Source organism: Setaria italica, chromosome I, assembly GCF_000263155.2.
Source record: "Setaria italica strain Yugu1 chromosome I, Setaria_italica_v2.0, whole genome shotgun sequence".
Lineage (NCBI taxonomy): Eukaryota > Viridiplantae > Streptophyta > Magnoliopsida > Poales > Poaceae > Setaria > Setaria italica.
In genome coordinates, this window is record NC_028450.1 from 35941499 (window position 1) to 35967238 (window position 25740).

Here is a 25740-nt window from a genome sequence, read left to right on the forward strand (position 1 = left end):
TTTTTAGACTCAGTATTCTGTGTAGTTTCATATAAAAATAAGTTTGCACATTTCTCTGTTAGAATTAATGTTATATGATTTAATCCTTGTTTAAGCTATTTTAAATAAATCATAGCAAATCACAGAAAAATGTTAAAAAGGTAAATCTAACTCTCAAGTGCTTGTCTTAGAGAATAAAAGCTTGGAAAAATGATTTGGAGCCTAGCTCAGATGTTTAAGTCTCTGATTTAGTTTTATAACTACAATCTAAGGTTTAAATTATCTTTTGCACAATACTTAATCCAGAGAGGAGAAAAATGTGAAACCACATGGAGTGGATGAGTGATGAAGTATAGTTCACAAGGAAAGTATGAAACCTTATCTGAAAGTAAATAAAACCCACTCTCCTTTTTAGAGAAAGATAAATAGGAGTAATATATGAGAAATAGAGGTCCTTCACCAAAAACTATAAGAAATTCACCAGAGGCTCTGTATCACCCCTATAACTCTCTGTTAAAATTTCACGATCGAATTTATTATGGTTTCCGTTTTAAAAATGTTTAAGTGTATGCTACCTTAGGGTAATAAAGTAATTCTAATTCTTTTTATGCACCTCCAATGAACCTAAAATTTATGCAGTAGCTTATCTATGACAAAGTTGAGTTTTTGTTAAATTTGTGGCTTCATAGCTTACTATTTGAAGATAGAAATAAAATCTGGAAGATGGACCTAACTAAATGGAAGAAAGAAACCTTGAGTAATGATAAAGGTAATTTTCGGAAGAGGTACAAAAAAACATTCAGAAATATGATAACTTTCCGCTCTGAAGTTTAATAAAGTTAAGTTGTATATATGTACACAATCACCATCACATCAACCCCGAGTTTACACCATAACACACCTTACCTTATGCAGATAAAGAAGGTGTAGAACCTTGTTTAGGTGAATGTGGTCATAATGTAATTTTATACTTCAGTGCTAGTTCGCGTTTTGCATCCTATATGAGAAAGCATGGAAGTTGAACTTGATGCATTTACGTTTCGTGTAGAGCTGAACCTCGCTGACAGGACATACGAGCTTCACCTGGCGCCTGAAGGAGCCGTAGCGGATCTGCATCACATCGGAGCCGAGCCTGTACCGGAGCAAGCCGAGGACCAGTTTGCTAACTCCCCGTGTGAAGGCAAGCCCCGGAGCATGATTTCCTATCTTTAAATACTTGCAATACAATTGATTGCTTTGATTGCGCATTTACGTTCTAGGAGTTGATTGAAACCATAGATGCATGAATATAGTACCCTTGATCTGAACACTAGTATGTTAAGTCGAGTAGTTGCAATGCTTAATAGGACTCGGTAAAGGTCGAGTGATTTCCTGTCACTCGCGAGTTATGGGAGTTGATTGCTTTACTTATGTTGCAACTATAAGGACGATGGATGGGGCCAGGCTTATGTTCGGTACTCGATGGTTTGCCCCGTCTGTCTACATGAAATTGGACTAAGGTCGAGATGTGATAGTGTTCGTGATCAAGTGTTTGAAAGTACTAATCTCATACCTAGTATGGGATGGGGAAGCCTAGTACCTGATTGAACCGGGACGTGAGCGGATCGTTCCACTGTCTCTGGAAACTGAGTTTTTCCCTGGTGCATCATGTGGTGACAAGTGCGGTCATAGAACGGCAGAGGCTGGGTCTATGGAGCCTTGTACCAAGGGAAGTGGGCCCGACACGGGTCTGGGAATTGATGGGATGGCTGACAAATGAAGCGACCTTTCGCGGTGCACGGATGTCATGGGATTAGGTTCGCCATGCATGGTTAAGAAATTCAAATTGATTTGTCTGCCTCTCACAGTTTGGGACTGCTTGATCGCTATGCTACACTGAATAAGAATGAAAGATGATGATGATCTAATATGGTTACCTGCACTAGTTGCTTGAAAACTATGCTTGTTTAGTATAGTTGCTAACTTAGACCGGTAAATGAACGTCGAATTTGTGACTAAAATATTGAAAGTAAGGACCTACACTAGTTGTTTTTGGCAAAAACAAACCCCTCTAGCCAAAAAGCTTGCATGTCTAGGTGTTGGTAGAATAATACCATCGGTCGGCTAAGTCTTGAGCGTAGTCGCTTAGCCTTGTTGTGGCATATCTTTTTTCAGGTGTTGTTGATGCCTCTGAGCTTGCTGCAAGTGGCACTTGGCCTCCCCAGCTTCCTCCGGGTTGGACGGTTGAGTAGGATCTTTCCTCGGACGGCGAGGATCGGGATCATTGATGTCATGATCGGCTTCGTCATGATATCCTGCAACGACATTAGCTTCCGCCTAGTTATTTCGGTTGCCTGAACTCTGCAAATTATGTTTGAATTTCAAACTTGATGTTGTAATAATTTGATGCATTTATTTAATCTGGATGGACTATTGTAATCTCTGGAACCACTCACCTTCGTGTGAGCTCTGCTTTCTCGATCCGGTGTTAAGTTGTTTATCGGATGAAATCCGACGGACCACCGAGTTAACTTGATTAAAGTACACGATCGCGTGTTGGGCGACTTAATTGTGCTTTAGCTATGTTAATTTGGGCGGTTCCGCCACACTGCCTCTCAGCAAAAACGAGGAGGATGAAGGCTATGACGAGGAGGAGGAGGAGGAGCTATACTTTGACCTAGAGTACGAGCTTGACACCGAGAACCAACAGCTTGCCAGGGATCAGGTTCCTACTAGGGTCGGTTTGACGACGAGGAGGAGTTACCCCGGGTTGAGATCATCACTATCCGGTACCTCGTTGAGTCGTAGTGCGGCGCTAGCAACGGATATGCCTCGACCCTCGACTCGCGTCGCTTGGGGAGCCGGCACAAGGAAGCGGTGGCTGGACCCTCGAGGTGGGTAGGGCCTACCCTAGGGAAAATGCGAGGAAACGGGTCGTCCAGCCCCTTGGCGTGGGCTTCCAATTGGCGAGAATTTTTGGCGCGTGCCGCATTTTTACGGGGAGCTCCTGGCCGGGGAAAAGGCTGGGATCTCGGCGGGATTTTGGGCTCCTAAAATAGCCCTGAGGGAGGAGGGTGTGTGATCGATCGGATAGCCCACTAGTCCCGTTAAGCGACCTTTTTGCCTTGATTAATTTTCTGTTCTGCTTTTTTTTCTATTCAACAATATGTAAGTGAATCTCAATTATTTAGATTTGTAATTATTTTTTTGTAAAAATACTCGCTCCGTCCCACAAAGACTATTCGTTTAGGGCACTCCCAATGGAAGAAACCATCGTAGTTTCCATAGTCTTGGATATTGTATCAAGAAATCATCTTTCACAATACAATTTTTTTATCTAGAGTCTAAACAAAAATCCAACCAATCATTCTCCCTTCTAGTACCAGATCCTCTATGCATCATGTAAAGGAGCTCGAGTGACGGGTAGCAGCGGTGCAAGCGTAAAGGATCCGACGGTAAGCAAGAAGAAACTACTTGGGTCTCCCCAATGCAGATTCGCTGCTTTCTTGGCCCATCGGTATGCGTGAGGACTTGGTTTCCTCTCCAGAAAATGGTTTCTCTCTGTCTCCATAATAAATCTACTGCCACATCAGCAAATTGCTTAGTTGGCATGACAATTAAGAGGGATAGACACTATCATCAATGTCCCATTGGGACTGCCTTTAGCCTTCAAAACCTATCCCCAAAGAGTGTCCATATAACTTTCAGACAATCCAACAAAGCCCTCGTAATACCTTCTGACCCAGTTAACAAATCGATCATTTACTCTCACCATCGATGCTCAAGGCATACTCGCTAAATAAGGAAGGCTAATAGGTCCGACAATTACTGCAAGCGTGCATGCATAATTAATTCTACTCGATAATCCATCCGATTAAAAAGAGTTATTAGGGTACTTTGGACTTTTAGCATTGCTACTATCTTGTCTAAAATTTTCTAAACGAACGGTCTTTGTGGGACGGAGGGAGTATTTGTAATTATTTTGTATGTTCTATAACCATTCAGATTCAAAAGCTACGATCCAACGATTTACACGTGTGATTGGAGCTAGCTTATAGATGGGAGGGTGGTATCAACCTATCAACGCAGAGTAGCATCTCTAAAACTGTATGAAAATTTTAGAAAGTAAAATATGGTTAGATATGTCATGCAATTATTTATGCTTATGTAAAATTTAAGGTTAAGGTCCTGTTTGGATGTTCTGAAAATATGTACACCTGTAAATTGTTTCACATGTATTTTGTTGGGTACAAGAAAACCAAACAATCATTTAATTTTCCGCTTGTAAAATGCTGTTTGGATTCACTGGATCAAGTGGTCATAATTGGCTATGAACGCACTACGTACCGAGGTGCAACCGCTCTGAGAAATTGAGATAAATCAAACAAATAAAGGTCTGAATTTCTTTACTTGGATTTCAGAAATTGTCAAAAGATGGATCCAACTGTTGCATGCATATCATCGTAGCAACTTAACACATCAGAGAAACGTGGATCCAAGTGTGAACGACCATGCAAGCATGGAACATTGAAATTTCAAAACAAAGCATGAAATTGGTGCTCAAAGCTGAACAAAGTTTCTAGATTAAAGCTGCGTCAAGCTATGAAGGCATCAAATTGGAATCACATCACAACTAAAGAAACTCAGCCATGAAGGCATCAAACTGGAACCATAACTGAAGGAATTTCATATCAAAGTTCTCAAGATGATTGACTTGAGTGGGGGCGCATGAGGTCGCCCTGCGCCAGCGGGAGCGTGGCCTAGATGGAGTGCGAGGCGTCGAAGACCTTGACGGAACTTGCCGTGCTTGGGAACAACAGGTCCTTCACTCCTCGTCCAGCTCCGCCAGCACGAAGTCCGTCAACTGCTCATGCAACCGCCAGCGCCAGCACGATGTGGAACCGTGCCATTTCAAATAAAATTGATTTCATCTTAGCGTCTGTAGAAAATATATATTGATGAGTATGACAGCCCACGCACTATTCTTGGTAGATTGGTCAAACTCAAATAACTTGTAGCGTTACTTACCAAACTAGAACCGTGGGCTTATGAACTCCAAGAAACTTAATGTATGATCATGCACTTTATTTTCTTAAAAAAGAGAGTCATCTTATCAATAGTATTCACTTATAATTGACGCCGGATATTTTGCTAGAACTTGTGAAAAAATTGTGTCAGTTAGGTGGTGTAAGAGCAACTCCAAGAGTACCCTAAAAAATTCTTCCCCAAAAATATGCATTAGGGGTTCTCCTAAAGAAAATTTCCCCCAAAAATATATCAATCCATAGCAGATCGCTAATAAATTGCCCCCAATATTTCAAAATAGGCCACGTCATTGTATTGGGCCCATCAGAAGGGACGCGCGGGCGTGCGGGAATCAGGATTGGGGGAGAAACGCCAACGCTAAAATATACGCGGTGGCAGGCTGTTTTTTAGCGTCGCTAAAAAATTGGGGAAGGTTTGGATGGACTATTGGAGTTCGTTTTTTCTCCTTTTCTCCTAAAAAAAGATATTAGGGGTAAGATTAGCAGCCTTTTGGAGTTGCTCTAGTATGCATATATAGCGTTCCCCTGTACCAAAACCATGACGTATCATGTATGAACCACTTTTGTAGAGTTTTTTAATTATAGACTTCGGGCATGTACAAACTATTAGACATGCATCAACCATCTACAGGTTTTTAACTTTTTACCATGTCAAAACTGGGTCTCATATAAAAAAAATGGTATCAACAAGAAACCAACGGCTAGATATTATCAAATTTTGTATTGGTGGAGTGGTTTGTGCATGGCTGGTGTGGAAGAAAAATATTGGTTGATAGAAAAGAGAGCATTGAGTGACTAATAATTAACTAGTTGTGCTTTGGATAGACATGGTGCATTGAGAAAAATGGTTAGAGTGGTCTCCACATGAGATGGCAAAAGTTAAAACTAGAGAACATGGTGGTTTCTTGGTAGGGATTTCCCTTAGGATTGCAGATGGTTGAATCAGCATATTATAATTATTCCGTCACACAGTGACATTTTAACCATTATTACTTGTGAGGAAGAATGACTTACTCTATCTAGCTGCGGTGGCCCTCTTTGTTATTGTTACTTTCATTGCATTTGTGTTGCCATTTATGAACCTGCTCAAGATTCTAGCTAGTGTACATTAATTGGAAGGAAAAATACTTATGCTAAGGCATTTTTACTAGATTGATTCATTATGCGTTTTTCAAAAGTAATATATCACCTTTAGACTTTCATGATACTAGCTCTTTATTTGGCTCATACACACCATGCCAGAAATGATTTGTGCTGGCACCTCCAAATTAGCGTACTAGCGGATGGAATTGGCACTCACTAGCACAAAGGTGACCGGGGCCGCTGGGCGAGCGCCCGCTAGCACAAATGCCACCTAGATTAGGCCGCAGATAGCTTCTTCCCCAGCCAACCTTCTATTTGGAGCTTGCCCGAGAGGAGCTTGAGAAAAGCTCCAAAAACACCAAATCTAAGGGGGAAGGTTTTGCTCTTGTTTTCTTTGGAGGAGGTGGCTATAAAAGGTGAGTTTGTGCCATTCCAACCTTCGTTTTCAACTTATATCCATTATTTCTAGCTTCATTAGATGACTGATCTAGACCTAGAAGAGAGAGGAGGGAAGAGAGAGAAAATAATTAGAGATGGATTATTTTTATAAATAAAATTCTATGGTCATATTATAACCATTACAATGCTATATTTGTCATTTTAATGTAATATAGAATTGAGTTTGATTATATTTTTCCTACTTATTAATTATTAGATCCATAGTTTTAATTAATGAGGTTGATTGAATTTAATATATAATTGAGTTTGATTTTTTTCTTTCTACTTATTAATTATTACATCCATGGTTTAATTGAGTTTCATTTAGGTAATATAGAATTGATTTTGATTATATTTCTTCCTACTTATTAGTTACTACATCCATAATTTACATGAGTTTATAGAATTGAGTTTAATTGAGTTATTAATTATTGCACCCATAGCTCATTAAATTAGTTAATATAACATAGAATTGTTTTCATAGGTAGTTAAAGATGGATCATAGAGTATGGATGTATGGCATACAGAGACATTCGCATATATTCATGTCACAAGTATCAAAGTTTGTCGAGGCTGGGTAGAAGCATGCTCACAGTTGCCAGACAATCCAAATACGTTGTCTATGTTTTGACTCCAGCAACAATATTGTATGAGAGGATATTGATATCATCAATAGGCATTTGATAAAGCGAGGTTTTATGGATGGATACACAATTTGGTCCCACCATGGTGAGGTAGGAGGTACTTTCAACAACACAGACATCGACACTGGCTATGATGAAGTGGGAGGTGATGATGCAAACAAAAAATGATCATGTTATGATGGACGATGATTATGATCGTTGTAAGCACCATAGGAACGGGGGTCCCTCGAGGAGGTGCTTACAAGTGGGTCCCGCCTACAAAAAGGGGCTCCCTCATGGTGAAGCCCAAATAAGGACATGGCCTAGGGATCTGAGGCCCCAAAAAGACAAATAAAATATCGCACCCGCCCGGTGGGACCTCCAGGGGGCCCACGTGGTGGGAGTAAGACGCACCCGGGAGGGTCTCCCGGGAAGGCCTCCGGGAGGTCCCCGGGAAGGGTCGCTTCAAGGTGAAGCAAGCGGTGACGTACCCAGAAGCAGGAGGGCATGACAGTCAAGGCAGGCTATCAGCGGGCACCCCGTCCCCGTAAAAAAACCATCAGTCCCCGTAAAAACACCATCATTACAGTCGATGGGATGCGTCTGGGACCCTCAGGAACTGGCAGCCTCACCCGTCCCGTCCAACAGGTGGCGGGCGCCACCCTTGTGCTAAGAGCGCTCACCTGACTCCTGGCCGCCAACTGCTCAAAGAGCGGCCCCCACTGCGACCCTCGGAGGTGGCAAGGATCTCCCAGGTTGGATCCCGGGAGCCAGATTCAACGTCCCTTCCCCCAGGAGGTGGGGCTATGAGGCTAGGCCTAGAAGAATGAAGATTACCGTGATAGGGTGGTAAAAAACAAGATTAACATACAAAGAACCTGGTCAGAACACCCCCAAGCCGTGCGTGCCAAGGCGAGGAGCGTCAGGTCAAGTGGACAGTACATCAGGAGAACTGTAGCTAGGTGGGCGGCCATTGGGCCGCTGCATTCACACACAAGCTAGGGGGAACGATTGCAATGCAAGGCTTACCCCGATCAAACCTCCCATGGGCCTGGCCTATAAAAGGCCGGCTCTTGTACAAACATAGGCAGACAATTCTAAGCAACACAACACACAGGATGTAGGGTATTACGCTTCTGAGTGGCCTAAACCTGTCTAAAAACCCTCTTCAGTGTAATCATCCTAAAACTCCCCTAAACGCCTCTCGAATCCCTTCGCATGAACTAACTCCCAGGCCGGATCTCTAAAAGGACATCCCATCGAATCCCCGCTCTCGGTGCTTAACCACCGTCAACCATGGAGATCAAAATGGTCATCAAACAGATGCACGTGTGTGTTAGCGCCAAGAGGAGGGGGGTCCCCGCACAGACGATTCGTGGAGGTGCTCAACCACCACGTCATCGGAAGGGTGGGCCACGCAATGGGCCCAACTAACTCCTAGGCCCCGGGAGCTTGGAAACCCCGGGGTACGCCACTACGGAAGGACCCCGGGAGGCAAGCAGGCTGCCTTCGCTATGAAGGAAGAGCTCTGGTAGACATCAAGGCTGACTACGTTAAATACTCCTGATTGTCAGACTATGGGAGGATTTACGTGCTCCCACCCACTACTTTATCCTGACATATAGGTGCACACACCCCAAGACGAAGACCATCGGCCGCTAATGTTGAAGAAGCAAGCCTACAGCAGCACCCCTACGGGGGCCAGGTCCTGGGAGCCCGAAGACCCGGGGTACTACACTACGAAAGAATACCGGAAGCAAGCATGCCTTCGCTCCAAAGGAAATGCTCTAGCAGCTCGTAGAGCAGGCAGCAATAAATGGCGCCGTGCTACCAGGTTAATGATATAAGAGAGGGTGGCACCATGCATGGAATGACAACATGCATGCACCAGGACAAGACAAGACCAAAACAACTCCTCCATGACAATGCATGCATGAAACCCCAAGGTGTGGTCCCAAGGACAAGATGTATCATGAGAGGGTGGCAGCCATGTGCTCTCCCTCCCTCCCTCCCTCTCTCTCTCCCTCTCTCTCCCCACCCACTTGCTCTTTTCACCCAGCGTGAGAGCATGTGGTCCACAGAGAAGATTCCAAGACAAGGGAAGGCATGCATGCATGCATGCATGCAATAAAGAAAGAGGTGGACGGCACCCTCCGGCGGACGGTGGCATGTAAACACCCATGCAGCGTCCCGTCAACTATGGGGGCCAGGCTTCTTTATTTCCCACTGTGTTTCTCGGTGTGGGATCCCTCTTGGAGTATAAAAGAGGAGACCCGGGGCATGGCTAAGGGGGCTTCTTCCACCCTCATATTCCAGATCTCAAGAACAAGCTTTCCCCATGTATTCTCGAGTTCACACTCTACAGCAAAAATATACACACAAGCAGGACGTAGGGCTATTATCCTCCGGGAGGCCTAAACCTAGGTAAAAATCTCTCTGTGCCCACCACCCATGATGTCTGGGAGTTCAACATGTTCAGCCCCCAGCCGAATCTCAAAAAGGGGGTCTCCTCGGACCCTTGCTCCGGCGTTCGCACGCTGTCAGTGTGGAACCACAGGTGGACAAGGAACGTGATTTTGATATGGACGGCATGTTGCGCCACATTGAACTAGAAGTGTTGCTAGGGAGTGCTAAAGGGTTAGAGAATTTTGAGATGCTCAAAAAGGCAGCAAAGGACCGTATGTCTGAGGGCTCTAGGAAGGAGTGGACAGTCTTGCATTTCATCCTTCATCTTCTAATCCTGAAGGCTCAAAATGATGGAAACGATCAAAGCACAATTAGATGTAGCAGAGACACAAGCGGAGAAAGAGGCTATCAAAAATCAAGCCCACAGAGAAGAATGGCACAAAGTGTCCGTATACATTGCTCGTATGATACGGAAAAGGCCTGACAAGGATTATATCATGGCTCCTTACAGTTTTGAGTAAGCTAATTTTAATTACTATATATGTACTAGGTGCTATTTAATGCCATCTTTAATATAAGAGTAAAGTGCATACACCATACATGAAGTTGCATTGTTGTTTCCATTTGGTCCAACAAGTTGCAAATGTGGCAATACAATACATACGGTCCAAGATGGTGGGCTCATGAAATTGTGAGATGTTGTATACTGATATGGAAATATGAAATAGTTAGCGGTGTATTTGGAAAGAGGATACATTTTCTCTTTTGCGAATAAACCAGATTAGGATTGGGAAATCTTATCTTCAAAAGAAAACCAAGGAAACATAGAAAGAATTAGTCACTGACGACTAATCCAAATGAAAAAGCAAGCACAGGCAGCATCCACCACACACACAGCATAGCAACCCTGAACCTGAGTGGGCGTTTGCATCGCCGCATCTCCTAGCGGAGCCTTGCATCATCTAGCTCGTGTAGTCTGTCCACCCCGACGGCATCTTTCGGCTCACGCAGCTGGAGCTTGGTGGCGATGCTGGGATTGGGTAGTCGTAGATTAGGCTTGGAGATGAACAGTAGCTCTGGCAATCCATCCGGCTGCCCTGCGGAAGTTTCCGTCGACGATCAGGAGGAGCATCTGTAGGCCGCTGATGTCGTCCAAATCGATCTGCACTCAGGCGGAATCAAGCGGCTGACCAAGCTTCCCAGGTGCAGTTCTTACTCTCGCCGTAAGCTAAGCTCCCTCGCTTAAGCCTTATCCGATAACTACCCTCTTCCCTAAGATATTTTTGCTGGGATACGAGGCCATCACTATAGGGTTATCATATCTCTTTGCCCTCCTTGCATCCCATGAACCAAAAGTCACGGAGGCTCCAGGTCAAGGGGACGTGGGGTGTGCATCATGTCTCTACAACAGTATACTCTATTTTATGCAGAAAACTCACTACTTTCTATTCGTGACTCCGTTCTTGTCGACTCAGTCGAGGGCTCCAGGTGGAGGTGTCAGGCCTTTAGAGTGACTAGATTACGATTGGAGGCTGGACTGGAGGCAAATTACTCCCCTCCCATCATTGGAGATGGAGCCGCGGTGGCATGAACCCGAAGGCCTTCCTCCCGACTATGGTAAGTTCAACCACATTTGACTGTTTCCATGAAAGTGAAATACAATTTGTTGGCCTTCTAGATGCAAAATAATTGTTAGAGTTTGGTTTGATTTTCAATTAGGTTAGTCATGGGAACAAGACTTCCAATTGCATATTCAATTTCTAGAACTATATGCTTGATTGGTTGTTTTTATCTCAAGATTATCCATCAGTTTTCAGAAACAAGTTTTTATCATGAAACGGTTTATGTTGACTCAGATTACGAAATAGACAATGATGATGATGACCTCTATGTGCATAATGTTGATGACATGGTTGAGTATAAAATGTGTGTGAAGAAAGGGCAAAGGGTTCGCGATAGAGCTAGTGGATGAGGAAGAGGAGGACAGTGATGCACTTGATGTCGAAGAGTTGCAGCTGCCTGTTCATGAAGGGAAGGAAAGCACTAATTTCAACTTCTATACATTCAGGGTTGATATTGACATGAAAAATCCAATTTTCAGAGTTGGAATGATGTTTGCAGATATTGTAGAGCTTTGAAAGGTTGTGGATGCTTGTAGCCTCAAGAATAGAAGGCCTATTCGAAAAATAACAAATGAGAGGAATAGACTTGAAGCTATGTGCAAAGAGGGGTGCCCTTGGTTTATGAAGGTAGGATATGATATCAGAAGCCAAAGCATGCTAGTGAAGCATTAAGATGGCAAGCACACTTGCAACAAAGTATGGGAACTCAAGACTTACAACACCTTTTCTAGCAAAGAGATATCTTGAGCATTTTAGAGATGATGAGAAGCTAAGTCTGAAAGCTTTTACAAAGATTGTGCAAAGAGAGTTCAAATTAAAAATTTCTAGATGCAAGATGAGTAGGGTAAGAAGGGTAGTATTAAAAGAGATTTATGGTGAGGTTTTGGAGCAGTACAATCTCCTATGGGATTATGGTCAAGAGCTTAGAACAACCAATCCTAGGAGCACATTTTTGCTGACTCTTAAAACACTTCATCATGCAGGGCCACCCCCAAGATCACTACAACACTTCAGCACCTGCTACTATTCTCTAGATGCATGCAAGAGGGGATTTTTGGAAGGATGTAGACCCATAATTGGTGTAGATGGTTGCCACATCAAAACTAAGTATGGTGGACAGTTGTTCACGGCTGTGGGTATAGATGGCAATGATAGCATATATCCAATTGCTTGGGGGGTTACAGAAGTAGAGTCAACTAATAGCTGGAAATGGTTTCTATCCACATTTAAGAATGACCTTAACATCATCAATACTGGACCATACACCATTATGAGCGACAAACAGAAGGTGAGCATTGCTTAGGTCCTTCTTTGTTTCATTTGTAAAGTAGTTTATTCAATTATAATTGGTAATTCTCTATTCATTTCTGCTTTGAAAAGCCTTATCAATGCTATAGAAGCCATCTTTCCTGATGCTGAGCACAGATTTTGTGTTCGCCACATGTATCAAAACTTCAATGATGTCCACAAAGGTGAGACCCTCAAGAATGATTTATCGACATGTGCAAGAGCAAGTAATATACCAAGATGGAACAAGGTATTGGCAAAAGTTAAAGGAGGACAGCCCTGAAGCCAACGGATGGATAGAGGAACAACCTCCAAACCAGTGGTGCAGGGCCTTCTTCTCTGAGTTTTTGAAATGTGATATGTTGCTGAACAACAACTGTGAAGTCTTTAACAAGTAGGTGTCTAAAATCCTAACTTTTCAGCTCACTGTGAATAATTGTCTACTATATATGTGATGTAATTTCCCTAACTAATGTTTCATGGAATAGGCTAATCCGGGTGGATCTCAGTCGTTCAACATGATGGACCATCCGGAGCGAATGTCACAGGTATATAGGGAGTGAGGGTTCCAGCTCAAACCCCAATAGCCACTCCCTTATCTCCTCCCCTTGTCCGACCGGAGTTGCCAAGGCCACCGGCTCGCCTGGCAGCCAGATCTGCCACTGGCCCTCTTAGCTGCCACCGTAGGTCAGCCCCGATGGTGGCGCTGGTGCCCTCCACCGGTCGTGCCTCACGCCACGTGCCGGCACTCATGGCAAGCGGCCGGCTGTGGCCATCATGGCTCACCGCGGCCGACTCTAATCCCGCTAGCGGTCAACCCTCATGGTGGCGCTGATCCCCGCCGCGGACCGTGCCTCACAGCACGTGCCGGCTTTCATGGCAGGCGGCCGGCGCCGGCCATCTCGACGCTTCGCTAGATGATCTTTTTTCTTGCGGAGGCAAGATCGCAGCCCTCACAAACTTGCCGCTACACACCACACCTTAGGAGCTAGCCGGCGACACCTAGCCGTCTAGGAGGCACACCTCCAAGAGTAACAAGTGCTTCAAAGACTTTCTCGATGTGAACCACAAGTGCTCAAGCTATGGATTGCTCTTTTCAGCTTACTAATGCTCACACAAGATCAGTCTCTCAACCCAACTCAAAAATTTCTCAATAATCACTCTCTCACAAAGAGAGGTTGGGGGAGCTTTTCTAGTCTTGCGAAAAGAAACCGATTTCTGGATTGAAAATGCAAAAAGCAAGAATAACCGTGGGGGTGATTCCAAGAAGCTCAAATCGAAGACGATCGAGCAACAACCAAAACCTGACAGAGCAAGCAACATGATATAGGCAAGAAACTGTAGAACAACGAATGTTTAGCGCCTCTACGACCAAGAAACCTTCGATACAGGCAAGAAACCGATCGGAAGAAGAACAAATCAAGAACTGTGCAGCGCCCTACCTGTACGACCTCCAGCCTCTCTTGGCCATGATGCCGCTGCTGGTGCCCCCCACAACAGTGCGAACAAACATGAGAGGCGCAGACAAAGCAAAAGCACTTTGCGGTGCAGGGCGCCACCCAATCCGCATTGGTGAGGCGATGCAGCGCGAGATGCTCCATCATCCCGAGGAGGCGAGGAGAGCCTTGCGCAACACGCCGCCGCCCCTACTTTGCTACGCAACTGGGATATTGAAAGCAGAGGAGAGGGGCGCGAGGAAGACGATGACTGTTTCTGGTGGCGAATCGGAGCTATTTATACCCTTTGGCCTGACGGGATAGGGGGGCGTTGTTTTTTGATGCAGACGAAAAGAAGGACGTCAGATAATTTCAGGTGGCAACAGAACAAACATTTTAGAAGTACGGGGCCACGCCGTACGTCTAGACGGCCACCTAGAGTGGCCACGTTAGCCTAACTAGGGATGGATATTGATGTCTGAAAATCCAAATTATCTAAATTCGTATATTCTAAAAACATCGATTTGAATATCTGTATTCGTATTCATTTTTATGTGAATGTTAAATGGATGTATCCGGATTCGATTTTTTAGTATTTTTCTCTATCTAATTCCATATTCGTATTCAACAAAAGTGTGAAATATCCGACATTATCCGTACCCGCAAACAATAAAGTACCAATGAAGCTATCTGAAAATCATTTATATTACTAAAAACTAATTACAAGTAATGTTAATTTAAAATTGCTAATAAAATAATTATTTACAATATTTAAACTATAAAAAAGTATCTATATGACAAATGACTCATTATGAACTTAATATTACTAGTGATATATAATGATCAAGTTAATTAATTTTACTACTAGTAATAATAATAATTTTAAATACTTTATATTATTTATTAGATGAATAAATCATATTTAAATGTATTAATAAACTTATTTTATTATTAAATGATGTATATTTATGGAAATATTATTTTATAGTTACTTTGATATATTTAATTTTTTTTAATAAATATGTTATTTTTAATAAGTTATCTATTATGTACTGCACTCATAATTTACTCCATTCTTGTAACATGAATTTTGATCAATTATAAAACCATCTATAAAGCAAAATTGGTACTCGCTATCCCACTATGTTATAAGTCGAGCAAGTATCCGAATGCAAATCCGAATTCGAACTATTGAGAAGTGGAGAGGCAGGATATGTCCAAAGGTAAGGAAGAAAGTGGAGAGGCATGCTGACTATGTTAGTTGCCTTGATGTGGGGGTTTTTCAATGAAAGATAAGGAAGAAACACATTTCGTTGATATCAATGTTGCTCAATGTTATTGCCATAGGTGGCAACTCACTAGTATCCCATGTTCACATGCAATTGCTTGCTTCAGAGAAGATGACATAAGTCCTGAAGATCGAGTGCATGAATGTTACTCCATTGACACTTATCTTAGATCTTATGGACACAACATCATGCCAATTAGGGACAAGCAACACTAGGAGAAGATGAATGGTGTGGAGATACACCCTCCAGTTTATGAAAAAAGGCTGGGAGGACAAAGAAGTCAAGAAAGAAAGCACGGATGGAGCTCGAGGGTGGTGCCAATCTGAGCAAACATGGAGCTACTATGCACTATAGTATACGCAACTCAGAAAATCACACTAAGAGAAACCATAGCCGTTGTGCAGAACAAAACCAAGGCTTTGAGCTACCAAATGCAGCAACAAATGATGAGGAAGTTGATCTTACAGTACTACAGGTACAAACTAATGTCATAGTTGCCTGAATCTTGTATTTTTCAACACTCAAATTAATATGATTTCGTGTAATTGCAGGAGATAAATCCCAAAGCTGTCAATCCCAACATGGATCCTAGCTAAACAAATGGAAGTATGGTATTCAACTTGCTGCGTGAGGTGCATTTCTTACACACCTAAGTAGTAATTTCCAACCAGCTACCATACTTGTGTTACTGATATTGTGTTAAATCTTATTCGTAGGATCCACTTGAGGAAAATAGGAGCATGCAACCCCTAGGTCCACTTTCAGAGTATGTCTTTGTGGAACAACATAGGGCTGATCTCCCACCTCTAAGGGTCATGACAACAATGACAAGAGGTAGGATAGGGAGACCAAGGGGGACCAAGGGGGACTAGAGGAGTTCGTTGAACAAAAGCTACAATAGATGACACAGGTGGGAGTGCAAAGGGGACTAGAGGGCGTGGTCGATCAAGGGCTAAAATAGATAACACTAGAGGGAGCACAACAGGACGTGGTCGAAGAAGGGGTGCAAGAAATGAAATAGAAGGGATAGGTAGAAGAACAACAGGTGGCTCTACCTTTGCATTTTGCCCGGGAATAAATGGTAATCCTGCCCAAAATCCAGCCATAGTGGAAGTTGACATGACTCCAGATGCACTAACAGATGACATAAGTCACCAACATTCTCAAGCATAATTTCTTCAGTAGAGAATTGTTGCTTTGATAAGTGCTAAATTTGATTTTAAGGGTTGCTATCATTTTGTTCTAGAATTGTGCTTGTAGAGACCTAGAATTATGCGATATTATTTGATTATTTCCTTTCAATTTGTTTAAGTTTGGATGATGTCGCTTTTCTTTTGAACTGTGGTACTGGGAATGTCACTGCTTTTGACAATGCAAGTTCTACCATATTTTGCCTATTTCTTATCAATATATGTTTCACTTTGTACGTGTATGTTTGGATCATATCAAAATTTAGGAATTTTACATAGCATCAGATTTTCCGTAGGTCTGTACGAGTGCACATTACAATGTTAGCATGAATTTCTCTACAACATGCCAATTTTGTGTTTTAGCCCCTCCCATTCTTGAAGCAAGTGCTTATACCCTTCCAAGTCCTTGTCGGCATACCACGTCTACGAAATACGTACTACTGGTGTATAGTGGCTGTTCATGCACATAGCGAACAACTTTGTGTATGGTGGATACAACGTTTGCAACTTGTTGGACCAAAGTGAAACAATGGTGCAACTTCATGTATGGTGGATGCACTTTACTCTTAATATAATGCAGAGACCATTGGATTTACATTATGATTTTACCCAAGCTAGGAGAAGCAGTGGTCCTCGACCATAGAGATAGGTGCAAGGAATTCATAGGCATTATACAAAAGCAAGACATTCCTTGGCAGTACTTATATGCATGTTGACATCCTATGCACCTAAGTTGTATTACTAACTCTTGTCTTTATATCCTCAGAACGCGTACAAGTTTTACATACTAAAAGATGGGACCCACAATCCAAAAAAGATGAAAGTTATGAAAATAATATATCATAAATACGTAAGAACATAAAAACTTGCTTTTTTCATATACTGTAGACTTATTATTAATAACAACTCATCATTTTTCTATTTGTTTGTAATGCCACAAGCAACCTTCCGGCTCTGTGCTATGCGGATATTACGTGTGCGAGTTCATTAGAAATAATGGAAGGTACCGGACGAACCCTGAAGATGTAAGTCTCTTATACACCGCCATTTACTAACTTTCTAATGGTAATATATCATAATCTTCATTTACTATTTACATGCAGATGCCTACCATCCACGGTAACTATACCAAGATCGAAGAGAAACAGATCGATAATATTTGTACGGACATGGCGAGGTTCATCCTATGTGAGATTTGTCATGAGGATGGAGCATTTTTTGATAAAGCTGGTGTGTTGATGATGGACAAGTGCACAAATCCGTAGATGGGTGTAGTATTTTAATATTAGCGTGGCAAATAACAGCTCTATTCCAAATGTTGGATTTTTAATAATATGAATTACATATTATGTACGATGCAATTTTTAATAATGTGAATTGTTTATTATTCAAGTTTATTGTTATGTGGTTGGAGATACATATTTCAATTTGGCGAAAATAGAAATAATAAATAATTCACGAGTGGGAAAATACATTTTCCTGGTGGGCGGCATAAGCACCCGCCAGCACAGAAACCATCTGTGGTGGCGGGTGATGGAACCACACCGCCAGCACATATGCTTTCTATGCTGGCGGGTGGCTAACGTCGCCTGCCAGCAGAGAACGGTCTGTGCTAGCGGGCAAGCACCCATCAGCACCGATGGCATTTGTGCTGGCTCAAGGTTGCTGGCGGGTGTGGGTGCGATACCTGCCAGCGCAAATATGTTCTAGCGCAATTTCTGGGCTAGTGACATATATAAAACCTGATTTCAGCAACCACCACCAAATGTTAACTAGATACCGTCCGAAATGAGAAGCTGCAAGCATCGATTGTCCAAACAAAACGATGAAACGAAAACAGATGATGACAACAGCAAAAACAACAACAAAAAGGTAAGCACTTCTACGTAGTCACTCTTTTTTTTTTTTGCGGCGACGTAGTCACTCGTTAATAACGCCATTAGCAAACCACTAATGCTTGCACGATGCATGCAACGCATCGCATGAAGAGGCACGTTTTTGCCAGGATCAGATGGCCGCGGAGGAGCCATGGTGCTGGTGCGCGCCGCCGAGCATGCCGCTCCACAGGCCCAGCGCGCCCAGCGAGCTGATGGCGCTCTCTGGCGCGCGGCTCGCCGCCTCGCCGTACCAGTCCAGCGACAGCAGCCTCTCCGCTGCCGCCGCCGGCTTCACCTCCACGGCGTCGTGCTCCGCGCGCGCCCCGAACGGAAGCCCCTGAAGCTGCAGGTGCTCGCCCAGGCCGGCCGCGTACCGGAGCGCGCTCAGCGCGTGGCACTCGCCGCCGCCGGGGATGCCCATCATGCCCGCCCCGGAAAACTGCGCCTCGGAGCCGGCGCCATCCAGCGCGCCGGCCGCGGCACCGGGTCCTGCAAGGATCGGGTCGTACTTCCAGTCCAGGAGGCCGAGGCTGCACAGCGGGTCCGCCGCGGCTGTCGGAGGCGGCAGCTGCAGCATACCGGAGAACGACAGGTGGAGGCCGGTCTCCGCCACCTGCCGCGCATGCGCCGCCTGGAGCATAGGCGGCGCGGCGGGCTTCTTGGCGCTGGCGCGCTTGTTCTTGCGGCACCCGCCGCCAACGGGGACGTTGCGGAGCGAGCCGCCCTTGGTCCAGTAGCGGCGGCACGTCTTGCAGAAGTAGCGCGGCTGCGAGAGGCTGTAGTTGTTGTAGTAGCAGAACTTGGTGTGCGTGGACTCGCACCGCGGGCACTTGAGCGGCTGGTCGTGCTGCGGGCGCAGGCGCCGGTCCGCCGCCGCGGCGTGCACCGGCCGCGGGCACGCGATCAGCTCCGCCGACGGGGACGACGACCCCATCCCGGGCTCCTCGGGGACGATGCCCTGAAAAGCACAAGGCCACGTTGAGGCGTTGTGATCGCAATCATCAGCTGTGACAGAATGGAAGCCTCGGAATGCGCGAAAGGGTGCTGCATGCATATATGGTCCCAGTAGGGAACTTTCGGAAGCTGATATTCATATGGTTTCTCTGATAGGCTAAAGTACGAACTCCATGCAAAGCTACAAGATAATGATGGTGTCTCATGATGGGTGCATCAAAGTTTCAGATCTGATCAGCTTGATCCTATATATATATGGTGTATCCATAGCTTTTGGAATTGCATTGATCACTTACCCCGTGATCTTCTTTGCGCGTAGTTGCGCTTTTGATCACATGCTAAAGTTACAACAAACGTAGATTTCATGAGGGCCATGCAGGGTGTACTTGTCTCGATTTCTTAAGCATGCATGAATGTCCCAACCCATGCATTAATTTTTCTATGATCTTAATATAAGTAGATAGATTACTGTTAGTAAGATCACACTAATGTTTGACGTGCAGTGGTGTCTAACTGAAGAGTATAGTATCCTTATTGTGCTGCTATAACCCTAGCCAGCCTCTGGGCTTATGCCAATATAACAGCTAAAGAATAATGGTGGCAATGTACATTGAGTCTAATTATCGACAGTTTTGAGGAGATCTAGATACGTGGCTTTTTCAGTGTTCTAAAGTTAAAGCAAGGTGGATCAGATGATAAAAAAATTGTACTTGTTCAAACCCTCTTTTATCGTGCTGTTGCTTTTGCTTGCAATATATGGGTAAGTATCAGACAGTGCATTGCACTTTCTACTGTTTATCTGGTTGATCGTTTACCCTGTTTTATGACATCTTTTGTGAGTGTTCCTTCTAGAGTTTCAGTTTCTCAGTAAAAGTAAAACATCATGACTTAACTGGAAGCACATCATATGACTTAAAAAGTAACACATATGCATGGTTAGAAACTGAAAACATCTAATAAGGCGAGTTATATAATTCATGTGGTAGACTTAACCGGATCTTCATCTAAGGAAGGGTTTTAAATAAAGAAACATGTCAGATGAACCCCATCTACCCATACTTATGAGCCAAACTGTATGGATAATTAAATTTCATGCATGATCATAATATTTAGTATCATCGTGAGGTTAAATACCGGATCGGCGATCTGATCTCATCGCACTCTTTGATCATATTAAGCACATGTGCTGAACAACTATTCTATAGACACGTGCTTAACGACCAACAAATAGCTATCAAACAAGCAGGAGAAAAATAGCAGAGATCAACAAAGAGAAGAGTGAATTGCCACCAGATGGGTCATCTACGTGCAACCTTTTCTATCGTTCTCCAAACAAGGATCTATTGTGAGAGGCATATATATACAGGCATGAGGTCGATGTGAACGAACCGTAAATGTTCAGATCCTTCATGAATAACACAAGTATCAGCAACCAAATTATGATATCTTCACCATGGAACAGGATATATAAGAACGGATATGCTCCATGAGAAAAGAAGAAGAAATATGCAAAGATGCAACTTAATTATTGTACTAATAACGTGTGTGTGAGCGACAAAGACTCATGTAGGAAGAATCCGTCAGATCAAGTGGGGAAGTATTCGCAAGAGATGCAGAATTAAGCACTTGCTGTTGTGGGAGCTCGATCATGGGATGATGCGCACGTACCTTGAGCCAGTCCGAGTCCATGCAGATGTGCATCGGCGGTGCTCCGGCCATCATCGGTCGATGGATCACTAGCTGATGGCTACCTAGCAGCCGCCCACGACGCGATCGAGTATGTGCCAAGGTGTGTGTTCTACCAGATCACAAGCCACACAAAACCTAGATACACACCTGTGGAAACTATCTATATCTGGCTACTTCATTATGATCCTGATCATACTATACGCTAACTGATCTTCTTGCTGGTGCCTTGTCGAAGAATTGAGATGTGCAGCTAACTTGTAGAAGAACACCAAGAAGAGGATCAACAGGCGGCAGTAATAGAGGTTGGAGAGAGGAGCTAGTAGAGGTGAGCCTGTGAGGGGGAGGAGAAGATGGTGGCGGTGGTTGGTGACAGAATGAGAGATGTGAACGGTGGGAGATGTGAATAAGAAGGCAAGGAAAAGTTGCACGCCCAAGCTAGCCAAGAGTGATCCAGACTTCCAGAGAGAGAATAGAGCACTAGTACTAGCAGGCAGCCAGGCAGCAGCGTGCCGGGTGATGCATGCATGTTGCTGTGCCCCGCGCACCACAGGCCGGGTGGCCCACCGTGTCGGGGGGCCAGGGCCAGCACCCGGCCGGCAGCGGCGTGGTGGACTGGACTGGGAGAGCGCGCGCGGTGGTGAGTGGAGACGCGCCCGGCCGGGAGCGGAGAGCCGGAGAGGCCGAGCGAGAGGAGGAAGGGAAGACACGGCCTCGTCCCGTCGGCCTCCGCGCGGTCCCCGCGCGCGGTTCGGTTCCTTGGGGCCCGCGCGGCCCCCGCCGCCGGCTCGCATCCCGAGGCGCGCGCGGCTGTCGGCCGGCTCGGCGGCCTTCAGTTTCCCCAGCAGCCTATGGCCCTACGCTACGCGCTTTACTAGGAAGGGCGAAGCAGTAGCTAGCTGGCTGGCCCGTCATCGACGAACGATCGGGGGTGGCTCGGGCTCGGCTGCCGCCCGCGCGGTGGTCCAATGCTTTACAGTCACCGCTCGTTTCCGAGGTGAATTTTGCGGTTCGCCGCACAGCAAATTTACAGCGGCGCCAACTAGCCGATGAGTTAAATTTTTATTGGCGAGTTCAAATTCAAATACGAGTAGGTTTCAAATGCTGTGTCTGGCTGGAGCCGAGCCGCCGGATGGCTACTCGGCTCTGCCAGCCGAGCCGACTGTCGGTGTGTGTGTGTGAAGACTCTGGTCAAACTTTTGCATGTGGAGTGTGGACGCTGCGTTTGCTGGTGGCGTGCGAGCTTATGCTTATCAAATGGTCTTGGCACGATTCCATTAGGCCATTTTGTTAAAATCTAACTTTTACTCCCTTTCTACCGATTTTTTCTTTCCATGACAGTTGCTAGGAGTTAGGACTTAGGAGCACTCCACTCCCCAAAATTAATCCAGATAGAATATTATGAGTAAAAATACTTCCAATCCATATTTACGACTGCAAACGTGGGAGACTTTGATTTGCATCCGCCTGTAGTTCCAAACCTCTATTTGATGCACTGCTACATTATGGGTTTATTTCTAAACTACTTACTCCTCTTCTTGCTTTTTTTTTTTGCAGACATCATATTGCTAATTAATTTCATCTTTCAGATTAGCGCTACCGCAGTGAAAAGAGCTACAGTAACAAACTGACGTGGCAACGAGGGTAGCAGTGCGTAACCGTGACGCCACCATCGGAGCCACGTGGAATATTTTGGTCCCCGTGAGGAAAAGGGGAGAGGCGACGACGAGAAAACCGAAAGCTCACTCCAATCGGGCCCAGCCAGCGATCCTTGGCTCCTTGCTGCCTCGTCGGTCGTCGTCGCCGGCGATCGTATTCTCTCCCGCGCCGCTTAAAAAATACGTAGAGAATTGTGGTCGAAAGGTGCTCTGTTGACAAAGACGCGCTGCTCCACCTCCAAAGATGGCTACTCTTGCACTGCATCGTCGTTCTCTTTTCCTATGGCTAGCTCCTGCTTTCGTTTGTCTTATTTTGTACTACTCCTGCCTGCTTCTGTAGCTGATGACCGGCTAGCTAGTGTTGTCAAAAGTAGCCAAACATGCTGCAACCGGAGATTACAGTAGGGTGGGGAACAATTGATGCAGGTAGGGAAAAAGTTAAAGACACACACCTAGTGATCAGTTGAAGACCAATGTGGGATCCTCCAATGTCCAAAGTAACAGAAATTAAAATCGTCGAATTATCCAATCCAAGATGCTCCTACTAGTGTCAAAAGTAAACATACGGGTATTTTTGGCCATTCTTTTCTTAGAACATACTGTCAGATAACCGATATCATAAATGACCATCATTAAATCCTCTCTATTTTTATGGATTAGGCCAAAATTAGGATCAGATTTTTTCCATGTACTGAAAAATAGATGAGCAGAAGCTAGCTAGTGTGCCACTACTTTCGTAGAGTACGGCGAATACGGATTCCTAGTGTAGGTCCGTATGGCGCCGGTCGTCAGGTATGGGTGTGATTTCCTTCTCATCACTTGGCTTGGGGGCTGTTCAAAAGCGTGTTTTTCGGGGTTCGAAAGGCATGTGGGAGCAAAGAAGAGACAAAGATAGCAGAGCCGAAGCATCTCTCCCTGTCTGTCTTTCCCGGCGCCGGATTCAAATTTCGCTTGCTTTGCCCCCTTTAACCCGCCTTTGCGAGCTCGCCCTCCGCAAGCAAGGTATCCATTCTCATTCCCCGGGGCCCCCCTCCTCGTCCTCCGCGGGCCCACCGCCCAGGTGCATGCATGGGCGTCGATCCGTGTTGCAAAACATTTTCAGCAGAGGCTCGCATTCTGTCAGTCAGTCTATTCTGCCTGCGTACCCGTGTTGCAAAACATTTTCAGTTTACTTCGCCCCCAACTCCCAACTTTAGCACTATACAAAAAGAAGATTCCCCATCACATCAAACTTGCGGTATATGCATGGAATACGAAATGTAGATGAAATTAAAAACTAATTGCACAGTTTTGTTGTACTTTGCGAGATGAATCTTTTGAGCCTAATTAGTCAATGTTTGGACAATAATTCATAAATACAAACGAAACGCTACAGTGTGCTACAGTGCCAGCACAGTAATTTTAGCACTCCCAATTTTGACAACTAAACAAGGCCTCATTTTTTCACACTGCGCGCCTCTGCCTTGTTGTCCTGCCTGTTCTCGCCGATCGATGTCAGTTGCTTTCAGGTTCAGTGTTTCGTGAGTTTCTGCGAACAGCGTTGGCAATTCCTGCAGCTGATCATAACGCAAGCAGAACGTGTACACACAGAGGTTCAGTTGGTCACAACTCGGAAGAGCTGGGCTCATCATGTAGTACTAGCGTATGATGTTGTGCAACTATCCGCATCGTTTGCTGATGTGCCGGAGTTGAAAAGGGTGGCGATCCGTCGCCGTCAGATGGCGGCATCGATCACCCATCCATCTAGCTCGCGATCGGCATCATCATCGCCAGCAGCGCAAGATCTGTGCGTGACATCTGCGTGGATTACCTGTGAAATCTGCCCACCACTATTAAGAAAACTAACCACTGTGTGACTGTGACTTTGAACGAAATCGCCGTGCCGTCGCTGTCGAGATAACCGATTGCGAATTGCTTAACTCGATCGATCTCCAGGAGGAGTAACTAACGCCGCCGGCGCCCCGTGTAAACTGCCTCGTTCTGCAGCAGGCATATGGAATCCCGGGATCGATGCTGATCACTTGAGCAGGAGTAAACAATATGTGGTTTATCCGGGCGAGAGATCTTACGCGCACGGCCACGAATATTTGGAGACGACTTTTTCGTGGCAAAAAAAAAAAAGTGTAGCGAGAGATGGGATGGTACTCAATCTACAGAAATGGACAAAGTTGGAGATGAGCGTAATGATAATGTTGAGCTAGCATCGTCATCAGCACACCGTATAGACAATGCTTGATGATAAAGCGAGTTGGGAGAAATAATGGATCGGACTGGCCAATAGGAGCAGGGCACGCGGAAACGTTCGCGTCACCTAAATCCATCGATGGCACGGTGAAAACCTGCGCAAGTCGGAACATCCAAGATTCCAGGCCACCGGAGTGAACTACTGTACTGTTGTCCACCACGCCATCAATGGCTGATGGTGAGCAAAGCATGCGTCATCTCGTCGTAGCCTCAGGCCGTCCCATGCCGTATCCATCTCCAGCAGAGTGGTGGCGAGCACGCGTGAATAGTCGCAATGAGCCTGGGAGATGGAGTAGCCAAACGCACCACACGTCCACACCCACACCGCGCCGATCCGACGAGTGCCCGACCAGCCAGTCTTCCAGGCTCGCCTAGTGCCTGGTGCGCGCGTGCGTCCCCGAGCGTAGCTCGCCACTCCTCTCCTACTGTGCCGTCGCCCCGCACGCCTTCACCGCACTGTAGCAGGCACTAGACTGTTGTGGTAGGCGTGAGCGGGCGAGCCGCGCGCATGGCGCGAACAGCTACGCGACGCCGGGGGCCCGGCCCCGCTGAACCGTGTCGGCAGGCGGAACCAAACCGGCAAACCCCCCCTCCTATCGCGTGCGAGACCGATGGTTTCCCGCGACCGGCGTGTGGTGTGATCGGTCGCGCTCGGCCCGTTGGCGTGGCGGCCGCGGCGGTAGAGAATGAACGGCCGGCCCCCTACGCGCGCCGCGCGGCCCAGCAGCGAATGCGGCGCGTGACACCGGCTGCGCGGTTGGGCGGTGGAGCCACGCGCGCGAGGGTGGACGGCTTCTTTTTCCACGCGCCGGCGTGGCGCGTGTCGGCGGCTCGGCGCGCGCTGGTTTTTTTTTCTCACCGTGCCCGTTTGCTTCCACTGACTTATTTTTAGCACCTGTCACATCGAATGTTTAGATACTAATTAGGAGTATTAAACGTAGACT

At 45.5% G+C, this 25740-nt stretch overlaps 1 protein-coding gene across 1 annotated transcript; it reads right to left on the reverse strand.

Annotated features, from left to right (window-relative positions):
• Positions 1-18111: 18111 nt before the first annotated feature.
• On the reverse strand, positions 18112-21363 carry LOC101759372 (dof zinc finger protein 1). The gene is made up of 2 exons (XM_004953569.2): positions 20877-21363; positions 18112-19212 (listed from the first exon to the last, which is right to left on the reverse strand). The coding sequence occupies exons 1-2, from the start codon at positions 20928-20930 to the stop codon at positions 18385-18387; spliced, it is 882 nt and encodes a 293-aa protein (XP_004953626.1). The 5' UTR covers positions 20931-21363; the 3' UTR covers positions 18112-18384.
• Between the last annotated feature and the right edge of the window lie 4377 nt (positions 21364-25740).

Bases quoted from the DNA above. Each gene is read 5' to 3' on its own strand.
- LOC101759372 (XM_004953569.2), bottom strand. From the start codon at position 20,930: ATGATGGCCGGAGCACCGCCGATGCACATCTGCATGGACTCGGACTGG. The intron at 19,213-20,876 runs GTACGTGCGCAT...TGTGCTTTTCAG, and splicing joins TGGACTCGGACTGGCTCAAG to GGCATCGTCCCCGAGGAGCC.